At 41.9% G+C, this 17,450-nt stretch overlaps 1 protein-coding gene across 5 annotated transcripts in view; it reads right to left on the bottom strand.

The window, feature by feature from the left end:
- Window positions 1-13,569: 13,569 nt before the first annotated feature.
- Window positions 13,570-17,450, bottom strand: part of LOC114604147 (melanopsin) — a 42,564-nt gene continuing 38,683 nt past the window's right edge. For all 5 annotated transcript variants that reach the window (XM_077933836.1, XM_077933838.1, XM_028743997.2 and 2 more), the window contains 2 exons: window positions 16,301-16,447; window positions 13,570-14,935 (listed from right to left, as the gene is read on the bottom strand). In XM_077933836.1, the coding sequence (XP_077789962.1) occupies window positions 14,537-14,935; window positions 16,301-16,447 (546 nt within the window). In that variant the 3' untranslated portion in view covers window positions 13,570-14,536. The remainder of the gene's footprint in view (window positions 14,936-16,300; window positions 16,448-17,450) is intronic.

The raw sequence follows: 17,450 nt of genomic DNA, 5'->3' as shown, positions 1-17,450 counted from the left end.
TTTCTTACTGTATAATATTATTCTTTAAAAAAAAAAGTTGTCACACTGCAGTTTGCATGACCTCTGATAGCTGGCGCTGCCAAATACATCGGGAAGACAAACATGGTGGGTAGCCGGCTTGGCAGCGGAGGCCAATGAGGAAGAAAGTGAGTGCTTGGACGGCAGAGGCTGGCAGAGGCCACAGAATCCGCGAACAGAAGGAGGAGGAATACCAAGAAGATTGGAAGAAATTTAAGGACTATTTCGCAAAATATTCAACAATAACGTAAGTAGTACCATTTGTGAGTACCAAATTGGCTTAGGAGTTATATGTTTTAAATTGTGTAATAGTATGTATATAAGTGAGTAGGATAAGAAAGAAAGATGTTAATTGATCAAGTTAATTTCATTGGAAAATAGTATTGGAAAACTGCTACAATGAGTTATCTGGAAACTCAGCTTGAGGGATTCGAGGTAGTCATTCAATAATGGTAATAAAAATATGATTATAATAGAATAAATGTTTGTATGGTTTTTTTATATTGTAATGTTTTTTCTTTTTTGTTCTTTATGTTTGTTACAAATTTGGAAAACCAATAAAATAAATTTTTTTGGGGGGGAGCGCCATGGAGTGGGCAGCAGAGGTTGGCAAGGGTGTGGTGAGCCAGGAGCCTTGCAAAACCCAACTATTCTCTGAAGTGGTGCCGCCCTCTCCACAGAGAATGCCAAACCCCTCTCGGGAGCAGTGCCCATCCGCTCTTGCTGGGGTGATGTTAACAGGAGAGAGATGCTGCTTCAGAGAGTGGTTTGGCTGGTGCAGCGGCAGGGACAGGAGATGGAAAAGAACCAAGGAAAGAAAGCCTTTGACAACAGGAGGCTTGAAGGAGAAATGTGGGTGGGGGGAGCTTGAAGGTACCCTTTCACCCCCATCAGCTGATGGGTGTTGAGAGTGGGCCTTTCTCAAGGCTTGCAAATGTTCCCTCCCCGCCCCCTATTTCAACCCCCTGCAGAGGTTTGAAGTTAAAGCATGGAGGAGGACATTTGAAGGTTTTGCAACCATCTGCCCATCAGATGATGGGCAGATGGGAGCTTTCTTCCATCTTTTTCAAAACCCCACAGAGCTTTGAAAAGCCTTTGAAAACATCTCCACTTGTTTGTAAGGGATGGGAAGGGCTGGTTTGGCGCGAGCTGTTAGGGAAGTGGAGAGTTGACAAAGTATAATCAGGTTAGGCAGGGGTGGTGAGCAACGTGGGTAGGGGCAGTAGTCCCTAATATTCAAATACTACTCCTTCAAAGGAGAAATAAGTACTAAAAGGGGTATTCCTAGCAGATTAACACACTGCATGGAGATTCTAATTAATTTAATATTTGCATTTATAATAATTCTTGACTCCAAAGTGTTTAATAACAGCAGCAACAGGACTCTCCCCATCCCTCAATTATACTGCTAAAGTGAAAACAGCTCAGAGCAACCAGGAGTCTATTTTTGTGTGGAAGAACTGTGAATTCTGTTTATTTCTGACACTCACAACTCATTCCTGGGCTCATAATTTTTTAATTCTACGTGTATGTCTTTTGCACCAGGCTCCAGCTGGTGTATTTTGGGGTTGTAGTAAAAGACAAAGTAGATCCTACAAGCCAGAGACCTGCCTGTTCCTAGCTTAAATTGTACTCATGCAGATGCCACAACAATGAATATAATGAAGTGTCTGCAAGCCTCCCCAAAAGAGTTCATCCAAGGTCAACCAGAGTCTTGGGATACTTTGGAATGCAATGGGAATGTCTATTATCCACACCTGCACATCATAGGTGTGGAAGAATTTTTTGTCTTATTAATTTGCACCTTAGGGAAAATATATTGACATTGAGCATTTATTTATTGGTCTTTATATTTTCTGTTGATGTTGCCAGGGAGCTTTTGCAATAAATATGTCAGTAATCTGGTTCTACAGCCAGAATAATCACTGTTTGCATGGTCCAATGAAGAAATTCTGCGGAAGATGCAATGATGTCCAGCCCAAACTTTAGAGGCATAGAAGGGAATCAGTCACTAAGAAGAAATTCCCTGTGAGACTTTGTCTCCCCCAAATGCTTTTTACATGTGACAAAACTAAAGAGCACATGGAGTTCTAACTTTCCCCAGCTGTTATAGTGGTGCCTACCCCCTCCCCCCAAAAAGCAACCTCTTATGTCAGGAGCAGAGAAAGACTGGAGCTTCTTTTACTATGGGACGCGGGTGGCGCTGTGGTCTAAACTACTGAGCTTCTTTGGCTTGCTGATCAGAAGGTTGACAGTTTGAATCCTCACAAATGGGGTGAGCTCCCATTGCTCTGTCCTAGCTCTTGCCAACCTAGCAGTTCGAAAGCATACCAGTGCAAGTAGATAAATAGGTACTGCTGTGGCGGGAAGGTAAATGGCATTTCCATGCGCTGCTCTGGTTTCAGTGTTCCGTTGCGCCAGAACCGGCTTAGTCGTGCTGGCCACATGACCCAGAAAAACTGTCTGCGGACAAACGCTGCCGCCTTCGGCCTGTAAAGTGAGATGAGCGCCACAACCCGAGTCATCTGTGACTGGACTTAACAGTCAGGGGTCCTTTACCTTTTTTCTTTTCTTTTATTGTATAGTCTCCATGCCTTTGGTCTCTTGGGAAAATGCAACTTGCAGGGGATAATATTGGGGGGTGTTATTTAACCCGGATATAGGTTGCATGTGTGATAAAAGAATCTTTGCCACTCTCCCCCTCTTTTTTACTCATACTGGTTTGCACATAGGAATGGGGGGGGGGTGTGGAATCTGATGAAGGCTGCATTTTAAGTTGAATCTACTGACCTTGCAGTTTATAAAACAATATGAGAACCAAAACACAACTATCTTTTGAAAGTTGCATATGTCTGAATTTTGCAATGCAGTTCTCCAATAAAAGACTGTTTCCAAATTGCATGTATTAACGAAAAGTATGCTTCAAAATCAACATACCAATGGGAAAAAAATAAGCATGCATTATACCATGAGAAACTGCAAAAATGTGTGCCTTAAACACATTTTTGCGTGCAGTTTTGACTATTTGGATAAATTTGCACTAAAACGCTGAAGAGTTTTCATGGCTATTTAAAAAAAGGAAATCTGCAAATTGCTAAAGAAATGTGGAGAGCACAGCCCACCAAAATGGGATGTCCCAATTTAATTGGGGCAGATGAGGGGTATGATCTAACATCATAGGAAGCTAAGTTATGACAAGTCAGACCACTAGTATATGTGGCTCAATATTGTGAGCATGGACAGAAAGCAGTTCTCCAGGATTTCAACCAAAGGTCTATTGTAGCCCTGTCTGGAAATCGAACCTTGGCTTTTTGCATTCTACAGCTCTTCCACAAGGAGGGAAGGAACGCAGTGTAATGTGTGAACACTTTTCTGTTGTGCAGCTGCATCCCAAGTCAGTAGACCGGCCCTCAGTAGAATGACAGTGAAAAGAATTGTTGCAGTTTTGCTCTATGTGTATTGAAAATAGTTCTTTTTTAGCATCCAGGAGCATACTATTGTTTTGGCTGGCTCTGTGTTTTGGGTGTTTTGTTCTACAACAGTGTGTGTGTGTTTGTGTGTGTGTGTGTGTGTGTGTGTGTGTGTGTGTGTATCTGCATTAATAAATCATGAAAACATAATGGACAAATGGTTACCAGATGTCTTTCCCATATAGGCCTATGGAGAGAGCCAATGTCACTAACTAAAAACAAAACAGAAGCTATGCCCTTCCATTGCTGACCTTTCTCCACACGAAGCTTAATTACAGAGGGAGGAATTGTAGATTGTCTCTCCACTAACGCAAAAGGATTGCTTGAAACTATGAGCGGCAAAAGCAGTAACATTGCACCAGGATTATAAGCTTGTGGGGGCCAATCCTGATGATTGACAGAACTGCTGTGCGGAAGGAGGGAGGTCACCACCAAATGAATAAATGGATCATGAGCTGCTTTATTTATTTATCGTGAGATCCTATGGAGGCTTTGTTAACCTGGAAAGAATTTTTAGAATGATTGGCATACTGCAGCCCAGCCCTTGGTCTCCAGAGCCTTCTCTTGTTTTGTATCCATATGATTCCATCGTCATCATCTTTTGCCTACCCTATCTCATTGAAGACTAGCCCTATCTCCGCACTTGCTTAGAATCATAGAATTGTAGAGTTGGAAGGGACCCCAAGGGTGAATTAGTTCAACCCCCTACAATTCAGGAATCTCAACTAAAGCATCCAAGACAGATGGCCATCCAATCTCTGCTTATAAACTTTCAATGAAGGATAGTCCACAACCTCCCAAGGAAGTCTGTTCCACTGTTGAACAGCTCTCACTGTCAGAAAGGTCTTCCTGCTTAGTTGGAATCTCCTTTCTTGTAACTAGAAGCTAATGATTCGGGTCCTACCCTCCACAGCAGGAGAAAACAAGTTTGTTCCCTCTTCCATGTGACAGCCCTTGAGATATTGAAGGTGACTATCCTACCTCCTCTCAGTCTTCTCAATTCCAGGCTAAACATATATAGCTCCTTCAACTGTTCCTCATAAGGCTTGGTTTCCAGACTTGCTTGTGAGCTTGTTCATACTTCACCACCAACTTCTGTCTTGAATGCTTAGACTTAAGAGTTCAGATGCTCCAATCCAGCGGCAAGGAATCATTTGGACTCCACGAGTCAGATCCTCATCAGGATTGACTTTGCAGGCCAAATGTGACTGGTGGGCAGGGTTGCTAACCTGTCATCACCTGAAGTCACAATGATGTCAGGTGTCAGGTGTGGCAAATCTCTCAAAGATGGGACTGAGGTACTGTGAATTGATTTTTGGTGTTTTTAAACTTAGTCCCTGTCGATAACACATGTGAGGTTTTTTGTATGTGGTAGTATTCACTAATATCCAGCAGCAAGAACTCTTGATAATGTGAAAGAAAAGCTTGTGACTACTTATCCCTCAACCAAATGATCACAATAAGGATGTGGCATGTGAGATGCCATCTCTCACCCTACAGTCCTCATGCCATCTGTCACTTAGATCTGTGGATGGTGATCCATTGATGGGGCCACATTCCTCTGCAGTAAAGCATGCTGTGACTCAATCTTGTGTTTTCTGTATTGCACAACCTTTAAAAATGAAGCAAATCCCATCATTCTGCAAGGTCCAATCCGCACAATATAGAAATTTAGTATTGTGACACCTACCTTTTGGAATCCCCTCCCATTAAATATCAGACAGGCACTGTCTCTGCTGTTTTTTTACCACCTACCAAAGACCTTTTTCCCCCAAGGAGAAATCTTTCCTAGTCTGCATCTGTATTGGAATTGTTTTTAGATATCTTTGGATCTTATTATTATTATTGTGTTTCCTGCCCTGGGCTCCTTCATTACATTATCAGTTTGCTGGAAACTTTTCTTTTTTTTTTTTTTTAAATTTTTTATTGGTTTTACAAAATTTTTAAAAGAAACAAACAAACACTAAAAATGACAAACATACACGTATAGTTTCGAACATATTTTCATAAACCTCTTTTCTTGGACTTCCCCATACCCCCCCTCTCTGCATCCCAATGTCCATAATTCAACTAGCAACTCCCCATTGTTACTTTCCAATCTCTATCATCTTAGTCCTCTTTTATATTTCTAACCTTATATCCCTGTACCCCTTTGTTTCTGGGAACCACAACATTTTAACATTCATTAAGTTTATAGTAGTCCTTAAGATAACTTTTAAATTTTGTCCATTCTTCTTCCACCGTCTCTTTTCGTTGGTCACGGATTCTGCCTGTCATCTCGGCCAATGTCATATACTCCATCACTTTCATCTGCCATTCTTCCAGAGTGGGTAGATCTTGTGTCTTCCAATACTTTGCGATGAGTATTCTTGCTGCTGTTGAAGCGTACATGAAGAAAGTTCTATCCCTCTTTGCCACCAATTGGCCGACAATGGCCAAGAGAAAGGCCTCTGGGTTTTTAGAAAAGGTACATTTAAGTACTTTTTTGATTTCATTATAGATCATTTCCCAGAAGGCCTTAATCTTCGGGCATGTCCACCAAAGGTGGTAGAAGGTACCTTCAGTCTCTTTACACTTCCAACATTTGTTATCGGGCAGATGATAGATTTTTGCCAGCTTGACTGGGGTCATGTACCACCTGTAAATCATTTTCATTATGTTTTCTCTTAAGGCATTACATGCCGTAAACTTAACACCGGTGGTCCATAACTGTTCCCAGTCAGCAAACATAATGTCATGACCAATATCTTGTGCCCATTTAATCATAGCTGATTTCACCATTTCATCCTGTGTATTCCATTTCAGCAACAAGTTATACATTCTTGATAAATTCTTAGTGTTGGGTTCTAGCAGTTCAATCTCTAGTTTTGATTTTTCCACCTGAAAGCCAATTTTCCTGTCCTGTTTGAAAAGCTCCATTATTTGATAATATTGAAGCCAGTTTTGTACTTTATGTTTCAATTTGTCATAGCTTTGTAATTTCCACTTATCTCCATCCTGTTCCAAAATTTCCCAATACTTCGGCCATCCGACCTCCATATTGAGTTTCTTTACTGCTTTAGCCTCGACTGGTGACACCCATCTAGGGGTTTTGTTTTCCAACAGATCTTTATATCTCATCCATACATTAAACAATGCTTTTCTAACAATGTGATTTTTAAAGGCACTATGCTGCTTAATTTTGTCATACCATAAATATGCATGCCAACCAAAAACATTGTTAAAACCTTCCAGATCCAAAATGTCTGTGTTCTCGAGGAGCATCCATTCCTTCAGCCAGCAAAAAGCTGCTGCCTCATAGTACAATTTTAAGTCCGGCAGGGCAAACCCCCCTCTTTCTTTGGCATCTGTCAATATCTTAAATTTAATTCTGGGCTTTTTGCCCTGCCAGACAAATTTCGAAATATCTTTCTGCCACCTCTTGAAACATTCCATCTTGTCAAGAATCTGCAAGGTCTGAAACAAAAACAACATTCTAGGCAATACATTCATTTTGATCACTGCAATTCGGCCTAACATTGACAATTTCAAATTTGACCATATTTCTAGATCTTTTTTAATTTCTGACCAACATTTTTCATAGTTGTCCTTGTACAAATTCAGATTTTTAGATGTTAAGTAAACCCCTAGGTATTTCACCTTCTTGACTACTGTCAAACCTGTCTCCTCTTGAAATTTCTCCTTTTCCATGTCTGTTAGGTTTTTCCCTAAAACTTTAGTTTTTTGCTTATTCAGCTTAAATCCAGCTACCTGGCCAAACTGTTGTATTATTTCTAAAACCTTTTTCGTACTAGTGTTTGGCTCTTGCAAAGTCAATACTAAGTCATCTGCAAACGCTCTTAACTTATAATGTTTAGCTCCGACCTGCACTCCTTTGACCTGCTGGTCATTTCTTATCATATTCAGCAACACCTCCAGAACTGAGATAAAAAGTAATGGGGAGATCGGGCACCCCTGTCGTGTTCCTTTTTCTATCTTAAGTTCCTCAGTCACAACATTGTTTACAATCAGTTTAGCTTTTTGTTCGGAATATATTGCAGCCATACCATTCTCAAAACCCTGGCCTACCCCCATCCCATGAAGATTCTTCCTCATAAAACTCCAAGAAATATTGTCAAAGGCTTTCTCCGCATCCACGAAGATCAATACTACTTTGGTGTTTATATTCACCTCTAGCTTTTCCAAAATGTCTATTACATTCCTTACATTATCTGCCAGGTGCCTTTTAGGGAAAAGTTTGCTGGAAACTTTTCTCCCCCCTCCCCCACCAGCCTTCTGAAATTAGTCTACTTTATTTCTGCTGCTTTTAATTCTTGTGGGTTTTTATGTTTTAATACCATGATCTGTTTTGTATGCTATTTTCTAATTCTGTCCATCATACTCAGAATGTGTTCTCGGACAGTAGAGTGGTTTATACATCCTGCAATAAATGAATAAATAAAAGAAAGCTCGCCCTACCTCCTGATTGAGTTGGCCTCCTGCCCCATGGACTCAAGTCAGAAACATTTGGCTTGCATTCTCCTGGTGGCACCACTCAGAAGGCATGTCCCTTAGGCACATGTGGCCTGAGACGGCACCACTCCCAGGTGCCCCATCTCCTAAGGAACCTGAGATTGTCACATTCCCAAAGCTTTAAAAAAGGTTTGGCACGGTGAGTGCCAAGTCAAGGAAGCTCTGGTGCCTCTGCTGCTCATACCCACCACACCCAGAATTTTAATTCAGGATGAAAAGAGCCCTTAGTGATCTGAGTCCCAAAACAGAAACAAACAAAGAAATGAGACACTCCCATGGTTAACATTTCAAATATAGAAATCATCGTTCATGTCTTGCCAGAGAGTTAATAGCCAGCGTTATTATTCATTTGTAGAGATGAAATATGCGAAGGCAAATCAGAGGCAGGAAGGATATCAACTGGTTCCTGTATCACTCTTTGCTGACATCTTAGTTACTTTGATAATCCTAAAAGCATGATCCTAAGGGTGTTTACTTCTCCCAAATGAGAGGTGATGGGTAGCTCATATTTTTTTAATGCAACAACAGGAGGTCAAAATAATGAGAGGATCAGGGAAGATCTATTTTCAGGTTTTTCTTATCTGGAGGAGGAGGGATGGAGGCTCTGTATATTTTCTCTGTCGGTAGACTGGCCACCTGGGGAAGAATTAAGACATCTAATTAAGCAGTCCCTTTCCTCTCGGGTCTGGGTTGGTTCATATGGGAAATTTAAGCTCTTCATGGCATCTGATGCTGGTCCTCTCCCTCTTCTGCTTGAGAGGAGTCTTTCCCAGGAGGGAAGCATTGAAAATGGAATATCTCAGTGCAGATTGAAGTAGTGCAGCCAGAAGTCAACACTCTGTGGCCCTTTGTGGGAGCAAGATTTATGTGAGCAGCTCCTGCACAGGTAAGATAACATTTAAAAGTCCCCCCCCCTCATTGCCACCTATAGTCCAGTTGTAGAGGATCTAATCTGCATGCAGAAGGTTTCCACAACTCCAGGCAGCACTGGGAATGCTCCCCATCTTAAACCTTAGAAAGCCACTGCCAGTCAATGTGGGCAATGCTGAGGTAGACAGACCAATGGTGTGACTAGCTATTAATACATTTATATTCCAGCCTTCCTCCTAAAGGAGCCCAGGGCGGCCAACACACAATGAACCAATCAACACATCTAAAAACAATTCCAGTACAGGTGCAGACTGGGAAAGATATGAGGCATAAGGCAGCTTCCTTTGTTCATATGCTGCATGTATAGACCAGGCCTTGCTACCTTAATGTGAGAAAACTAGATTTCACCCGTACTAGGGGAAGGACACATACCCACGGAAATGCTGAATGAATGAAGCACAAAGCTTTTCATGTACAGTTGTACTTTGGCTGACGAACGCCTTGCGACTTGAACATTTTGGCTCCCAAACGCCGCAAACCCGGAAGTGAGTGTTCTGGTTTGCAAACGTTCTTTGGAACCTGAACATCTGACATGGCTTCCACGGCTTCCGATTGAGTGCAGGAAGCTCCTGCAGCCAATCGGAAGCTGTGCCTTGGTTTTTGAACTTTTCGGAAGTCAAACCAAGGTACAACTGTATTATTCAATGCAAGTCAGAATGGCAGAGAGGGCAAGGCCAAACCTCAAATGTTACCAGAAGTCCTCTGGGCAGTAAGCACATAAAACAGGTCAAAGTGGAGAAGTAGACAAAGCTAATAAGGAGTAGACAGGTGGGTCAGAAACATCACGTGTAGAGCCAAGACTTGCATGTGTACATGAAGGAATCCCAAGGCTGGAACATCTTTTCTGACAAGAGCTTATTTGAATAATCAAGCATCTGTCAAAGGTTTGTATCTTCCAGGCCAAGATAGCTCTGGAATATAAATATTTTAAAAGTTATTATTGCCCTTAATCTTGTATGATTCGAAATGTCTCTTGCCAGACATTTATGTAAGTATATTCTTGGATATTTCGGCTTGGACCGAATACATACATTCATAACTTGATAGCTGCCACATTAAGTGCTGGCTTGCATATCTGAATGGGCTGTTAATTGCACACTCGGCATCAGAGATAAAAGTGTTTATATCACCTCAAATGAAATACTTTTGGATGGAGCCAGTTTGCACAATTTCAGCAGCCCACTGTCCACTACATAAAAATCAAGTATGTTACGTTCCTTGCCTCGTTGTGCTTAGACATTTCCGCTCCCCATTCTCCTTTCTTGTCCATTTCCCTGTGCTAAGTACATACATGCTAAGTAGGGTGTTTGTTTGTTTGTTAACTGGAAGGCTTGGAACCAATGCTTGAGATTGGTTCTTCACTATACAGATTGTCACTGAGCACGAGATCAATAGCCTTCAACCTTTACCAACTCAGGACCCACCTTTAACCCAAACATACATTGGGGGGGCCCTCAGTTTTTAATCTTTTATCATATATTTGTATGGTGGCAGTGCTGCTGGTAAGACCAACATTAGATCAGACTGTGACCTGGTAGGTAAAGGTACCCCTGCCCGTACGGGCCAGTCTTGACAGACTCTAGGGTTGTGCGCCCATCTCACTCAAGAGGCCGGGGGCCAGCGCTGTCCGGAGACACTTCCGGGTCACGTGGCCAGCGTGACATCGCTGCTCTGGCGAGCCAGAGCCGCACACGGAAACGCCGTTTACCTTCCCGCTAGTAAGCGGTCCCTATTTATCTACTTGCACCCGGGGGTGCTTTCGAACTGCTAGGTTGGCAGGCGCTGGGACTGAACGACGGGAGCGCAACCCGCCGCGGGGATTCGAACCGCCGACCTTTCGATCGGCAAGCCCTAGGCGCTGAGGCTTTTACCCACAGCGCCACCCGCGTCCCATAATTTTATTTTCTTATTCACCAGTCATAATTGTATCTCACAACAACCCTGAATGGTAGGTTAGGTTGAGAAATGGTTACTGGCCCAAGATTGCCCAGCGAGCTTCATGCCTGAGTGGGGATTTGAACCCTGGTCTCCCAGGTCCTAGTCCAGTACCCAGACCACTATACTACATTGGCCTGGTAGCAGATCCCAACCCACCAGTTGCAGCCCAATGCACTAGACAAAAGATCTCTTTCCCTGAAGTCATTTCCCTACCTCTGGGTGCCTGATTCGTATGTTTGCTGGCATGGACATTAGCAGCTGGTTTATCTATGTGAAGAATTGCTCAAGCAACTAGATGACAAGACCTGTCATGGACTGGCTCTGATTCTCTGACATCATTTTGCATTAGAAGGCATATGGCTTAACTTTAAAATCTTGGTCAACCTGTCTGAAAAATAAGTTTCTAAAAGTTAATGGGCATCTTTAGAGACAGGGGTGGGGGAACCCCCAACTCATCAGCAGTAGCAATGCTGGTGAACAGTAGTTCCTTTGAAAGCTGCTCCGCTGATGACATCTAGTGGCCACATAATTTCAAAGTATATTTGACCTACTTTGAGCAGGCATAAAATATGCCTAATTGAAGAGGAATCTAGAGCTACTTTTCCACTTTCCTTTTGCCATTTGCAAAGGCAAACAAACATTTACAAAGGTATGGATAGTGGGTCTAATGGACCTAGGAGCAACTGTATGTAGGAATGTTCGTGTGTAAGAGGGAGGGAAGGGCATCACAACATTGCAAATCGAACTCTAATCGTCTTAAATTGTGAAAGTATCAGGATTAGGCTTCCTACGACATTGCAATCTGTAAAAATCTCAAGACAAGTCGTGTCCTCCACTGGAAGCACAGATATAAGGGAAGGATCACAGGTGGAGCATCCCAAGTTTCTGGGTGGGGACTTATTCCGTTCTCAGTAAGGACTGTACAAAGGTTGCCTCCATACAGATCAGCAACAGATATATACCATACTTTATAAGATGGTTATACTGTATAAGATGGTTTTTTAAAATTAAAAAATGATGTTAAAAATTGGGGTCGCCTTATACATTGATAGTGCATTGGGGGGGATTGTGAGATTGGTTGCTGCCGTGAGCCAGAGATTGTCAGCGGCTATTGGTCTTGTTATTGGTGGCTGCTGCAAGGGCTGGTGTTGATTGGCTGTCGCTGCGACAATTGGACAGCCGATCAGAGGCTTCTGTCTGCGATGGGAATGGGACAAATGATAGCTGGCTTTTGCGACTCGTGTGAGTGGCACCTCAACAACTCTGGGCAAACCTCCCCCCAAAGAGCATAGCAACTCTGGGCAATCTCTCCCCATTTTCTTAATTTGGAGTCCCCCCAAATAGGGGGCGTGTTATACATGGAAAAATATGGTATGTAGGTATATCACATTGACTTCTGTGGCATTTGTTGATGATTAAATAGATGTGGAATTACTCTGGTCTAGTGGAGCATCATAAAAAATAAATCCTCATCAGCTGCTGAAGCTTATCTACGATCAATTTCCTTTTAATTATTCTCTCGCTCACTCTGATCCTTACTTACAAGGGATGATGCAATCAGTCTCAACCTCCAGGGTGCTGTTTAGGAAGCATTTCCTCATCAGAATTTAGAAAGGAAATTGGAATCTGGTTTTGTAGCTGGCTTATTTTACTGACAGTAGAGCAGAGATGATCATGAAGGAAATAGCACTAGAAGGGAATACGGCGTCCGGATAATTTATTTTCCAATTTAGAGTCAAATATATCAGAGATAGTATTGATCAGGGATACCCCTTAAGGTAGCCTTTCCCAACCCAAGGATGTTTGCCAAAGCAGAATACCTAAACGATGGTAAAACCCCATTTTAACTGGTTTATAATTGAACAAATTGTTCAAAAAGGAGGCCTGAATGTTTCCATTATTGTTCAACATAAGGATATTCTTATTGTGGCTATTATTTGTGTGTAAAGATGAAAGTGGGGGAGTCCGTGATGATTTCCAATACTGTTGGGCCTCTAGAGAGGTTTGCAGCACCAGAGCTAAGCCACTTCCCTCACAAGAAGGCATCAAAAGCACTGCAAGTGAGCACAATCATATATCTATCCAGTTTAGGAGAGGGAATGGGAAAGGCACAGCAAAGTTGCTGAAGATGCACTGCCGTTTTGTCAACTATCAAAGAACCAGAGTGCACAATAAAGTTCTAGCGACATAGGTGCAGTGCTTTTTCATAATAGTATTCACAGTAGAGTACCAGCATTTATTTATTTTTTGCTGCCAGTCATTTTGTGCTGGCATCCAAAATATGAGTACCAGCACCTCATTGTTATTATTATTATTATTATTTACCCAAAAAAGCACTGTATAAGTGATAAAAGACCTGTTTGCAGCTTTATAGGATATTTTCCCTAGTGATAAGTACATTGGCAACTCTGTCAATACTTGGACCGCAGTTTGGGAAATACTGATCCAAGCAGATATTGTTTCATATACGTATACAGCCAATAAATTTCCACTTTTAGTATTATAAGGTATATAGAACTGTAACTAATTGTAGGCCACCCATATTTTGTTCCATCTTCCTCATGCAGTTCTGAAGGCCGAAATAGACAGTTGTCCCCGTTTCTTCCTTTAGAGCAAAATCTGTGGATTATATATATTTTTTAAAAACACTCCCAAGGGAAACATGAAAAGCTTGCAATCAGTCCTAAAGAAACAACTGTACTAGAGCAGTTAAGTGGTTTTATTGTTATTTGTGAGTAAAGCTTATTGTGAGAATTCAACAGTGAGCTCATTACTATTGACACATATTGTTAACCACAACCTAAGGTGATTTTTTTTTTTTGCCACTGTTGACACCCTATGGGGATAAGACAGGAATGCCTGCAATAGCTTTGCACAACAGTCTCACTTTCCCTTGTGACTGAGAAGGGTTGACATCGATCTTTACATTGGACTTAACAAGTGCTATATTACATTTCTTGTGCATAGTTTTGGCCTCATTCCTGAGGGCTATTGTTTTCAAAGTGGGCTCATTTAACCTGTGAGTAATTGGGAAGTTTAGTCTTAAGGGTTGCTCATATTCATTTCTTCCTCCTCTAGTCATAGCTTCAGTTACGTAGAACAGATGGCAAACTAGCTGTTGTGTTGAGTCAGGACCAAAAGTCAACTGGTTTCTGGTTGCTAGACAATGGCTGCTTGTGCCACCTCAAACATCTCCACTTGATCTACCATCTTTCAGCTGGTGGCTAAAGTGGTGGGGAATGACCAATTCTTGGACCAGGTTTCTTGAGGAACGCATAGCTGATATTTCTTTCCGGAACCAATCTTAGTATCTGGCAATACAGCAGGGCTTGTGGTTGCTGGGCACTCCATGGAACTGCTTGGAAAGCATGAAAACTTATCCTGAATACAGATACAGAGAAATATTTACTAGGTGTTTTGGTTGGCAAACACTTGTTATCTACGCTATGGATGCTTTGCGCCTTCAGCATCTATTGCTGTTGTTTTGCTTCTGCAAAGTGCATAAAATTCAAGAAGGGCTACAGATTGCATTACAAAAAAAATTATATATAAAGTTATCTGCTTAATCTACAAGGCTCAGAGTTCTTCATGTGGGTCCTCCCCCCCTTTTTTTGGTATAATAATGCAAAGAAGCAGCAAAAAGACCAAATAGTTGTTCTCTTCCATATTTAGGACAGAAGCTTCTCAATTGTTTCAATGAGGTTGGTAGAGGGGCTAAGCCTTCCTATGTCCAACAGGTGATTCTTTCCTGGAGAAAATAATACACTGGAATTTTCTGCCTGTCCATTTTCCAGCTCATCTTGCCCCTCAGAGAGGCTGGTCTCTGAGGTAGAAACGATAACTATTTGTGGGACGGTGGGGCTCATTAATGAGTTGAGGCTTCCATCTGTTTGCTGCTCTTGAACTTCCATGTCAGAAGTGTCTGCATCCTCTTCTGTGCTGCTACTATTCAAGCCAAATGGAAGAGATGATGTTCTCAAACAACTGGGCTTGAGCAGCAGTTCTGGGGCATTCTCTCCGAACGATCTCTCAAATGGGTCATGCAGACTGATGGAGGACACTGCAACCTATGGCAAAGAAAATGGGGATGGGGAGAAAATCAGTATTCCATACTCAGCCTTCTTCAGCAGTCCTTCCAGAACAGTTGCTACATATTTTACATACCTGTCATATTCAGTTGGCCCATTCAGCTGACAGTGGCAACCCCTGCTTTTTGCCTCTGGGAGTGTACGGGGCCAACAATGTTTGTGCAGCTGAGTGCAATTGTGCAACATTCACTAACATCCTGGGATTGTCTTCATTGCATTGTTTTCAGTTTAGAAATGCCACCCCAGACATGAAATTTTATTGTGTATGTTTGCTTTAAAACTTTTGATTCCCCCCCCCCCCCACAGGGTTTTGTTTATCCAAGCAATATAATAAATCTTGTCAAATAAAATAAACAGATGGGAAGGATGGGAACATGAATACCAGCCTTTATCTTTCACTCTATTTTCTTTTTAAAAAAAACTTTTGAAGCTGAACTGCACTAACTCTTTTGTCAAGGCTAAACTTTGGAGGACAGCAGAGCAATTTTCACCCAGGAATTTTGAAACTAAACATTCTTCCTGTGGTTCTTATCTGCTATGGGGCCCCCACTTGTTTTTCTCAAGTGGGAGTTGCCTGTATGGGAAATACAGAAGCAAGAAGACAACGAATATAATTTCTGGCAATCGACATTACACCTTTGTGGCAAAATGAAACAAGGAACACAGAAGCGCTACCTGAATTGGATTCAGCGTGTGCAAGTTGCACACGGGCCATAATGTCATTGCCTGAAGTTTCCAAATGTGCAAAGGAACCTTTCAGAAAATGACACTGAACTGTGGCCAACAAGCCATCAGTTCCTTTCTTTGCATCAATGGATGATGCGTTCGGTACTCACCCTTTTCAGTTTCATGAAGGTGGAAGTTGCCAGAGTCTCCCACTGTCAGTGAGAAATAGGAATTTCTTTTTCATCTTCCCCCTCAAAGACAAGATTTCTTTTTTTAAATAAAGCAGGTCCCACCATTTTGTATCAATTCCCAAGATGGGATTTGAAGGAGATGGGAGGTAAAGCTAACTTTACTGGAAACTCAGTAAATGAACTACAGAGAATGGAAATGTTGGAGATCAAAGCACGGAGAAGCAATATGATTGTTGGACTCACCTATATATGGAGGAGCATCTGATTTGACTTTTGGATAATATGTTTTGCCTTGCCCTTTTGGGCAACACAAGACAAAAGCATACTGAAATGGATTAGTAAACTACTTCTAATACAGTAACATATGGACATCACTGTAATGGGCTGGGTAGGAATAATCAGGGAGAACGGAGTCCAGGTTGTATGTATATGCTGAGGATCAGTCACTTTGTTATTAAGGATAATTAAAAATGGTTGCTGTTTTAACCTTTTTTCCAGTCAGCACATTACAGCTCTGGGTCTTTAGGAGCAACCCAGTCTCTTCTTCTGCTTGTTTTGAGAAAGAGCGGCTTCGATGGGGTTGCTGTTTCTTATGGGCTGCCTCCACAGGCTCAAGCTCCATGTCACTCCAAGTCTAAAAAAGGAAACTGAGATGTTTATACACGAACAATCAATAGGCTGCAATTTTGCCTCTTGCCCACTAATTTTATATATCTATATCTATATCTAATCTATATCTATATCTATCTATCTATAAAAAATTGCTCTTGCACTACACTGGGAACAAGGGTACATGAGGTGTTCCACTACCGAAATGTAGAATCATAGGCTTGTATCAAATGTAGCGCTAAGCAGCCACACCACCAGCAGAAAGATTTACACTTGTGCAGCAGGACTTCCCTTGCACTTGCCCTAAGCTTGTTGTGGGGCTTCTACAGCAGATTTGGCAAGGGTGTGGAAACATGCATAAGAGATGAGCAGTCCTGATCCAGCAGGCTTTTCTTACATTTTTAAGAATACTATCATATACTCATCCCACTCCAGCTCAATCTTTTATTCTGTAGACTAAGCACAATACGTTCCATCAACCTTTCCTCGTAGGATAGTGAGATTTCCCTATAAAATGTGGTTGTTGAAGTGAAGAAGAAGAGTTTGGATTTGATATCCCACTTTATCACTACCCAAAGGAGTCTCAAAGCGACTAACAATCTCCTTTCCCTTCCTCCCCCACAACAAACACTCTGTGAGGTGAGTGGGGCTGAGAGACTTCAGAGAAGTGTGACTAGCCCAAGGTCAAGAAGTGTGACTAGCCCAAGGAGAAGCGGGGAAGCGAACCTGGTTCACTGGATTACGAGTCCACCACTCTTAACCACTACAACACACTGGGTCCTCAGGTCTTTCAGCAAGTACGTAGTTACATATATTGCATATTTCTAGTTCAAAAATCGAACCATCCACAGAGGATGTAAACAGTAAGATATAAATATGAACAGTAAAAAAACAACAACAGACTGAGTAGCATGAGGAAGAACAGACCTCTCCCCCCCTCCCATAAAACTAAAATCAGTATTACATACACACCAGTATTACATACACATACACATTTAAAGCATCCTCCAAAGAATCATGGGAACTGT

This window comes from Podarcis muralis, chromosome 9 (assembly GCF_964188315.1).
Source record: "Podarcis muralis chromosome 9, rPodMur119.hap1.1, whole genome shotgun sequence".
In the NCBI taxonomy this organism is placed as follows: Eukaryota; Metazoa; Chordata; class Lepidosauria; order Squamata; family Lacertidae; genus Podarcis; species Podarcis muralis.
The sequence above is the reverse complement of the archived record's forward strand: the minus strand, read 5'-3'. Positions and strand labels throughout refer to the sequence as shown.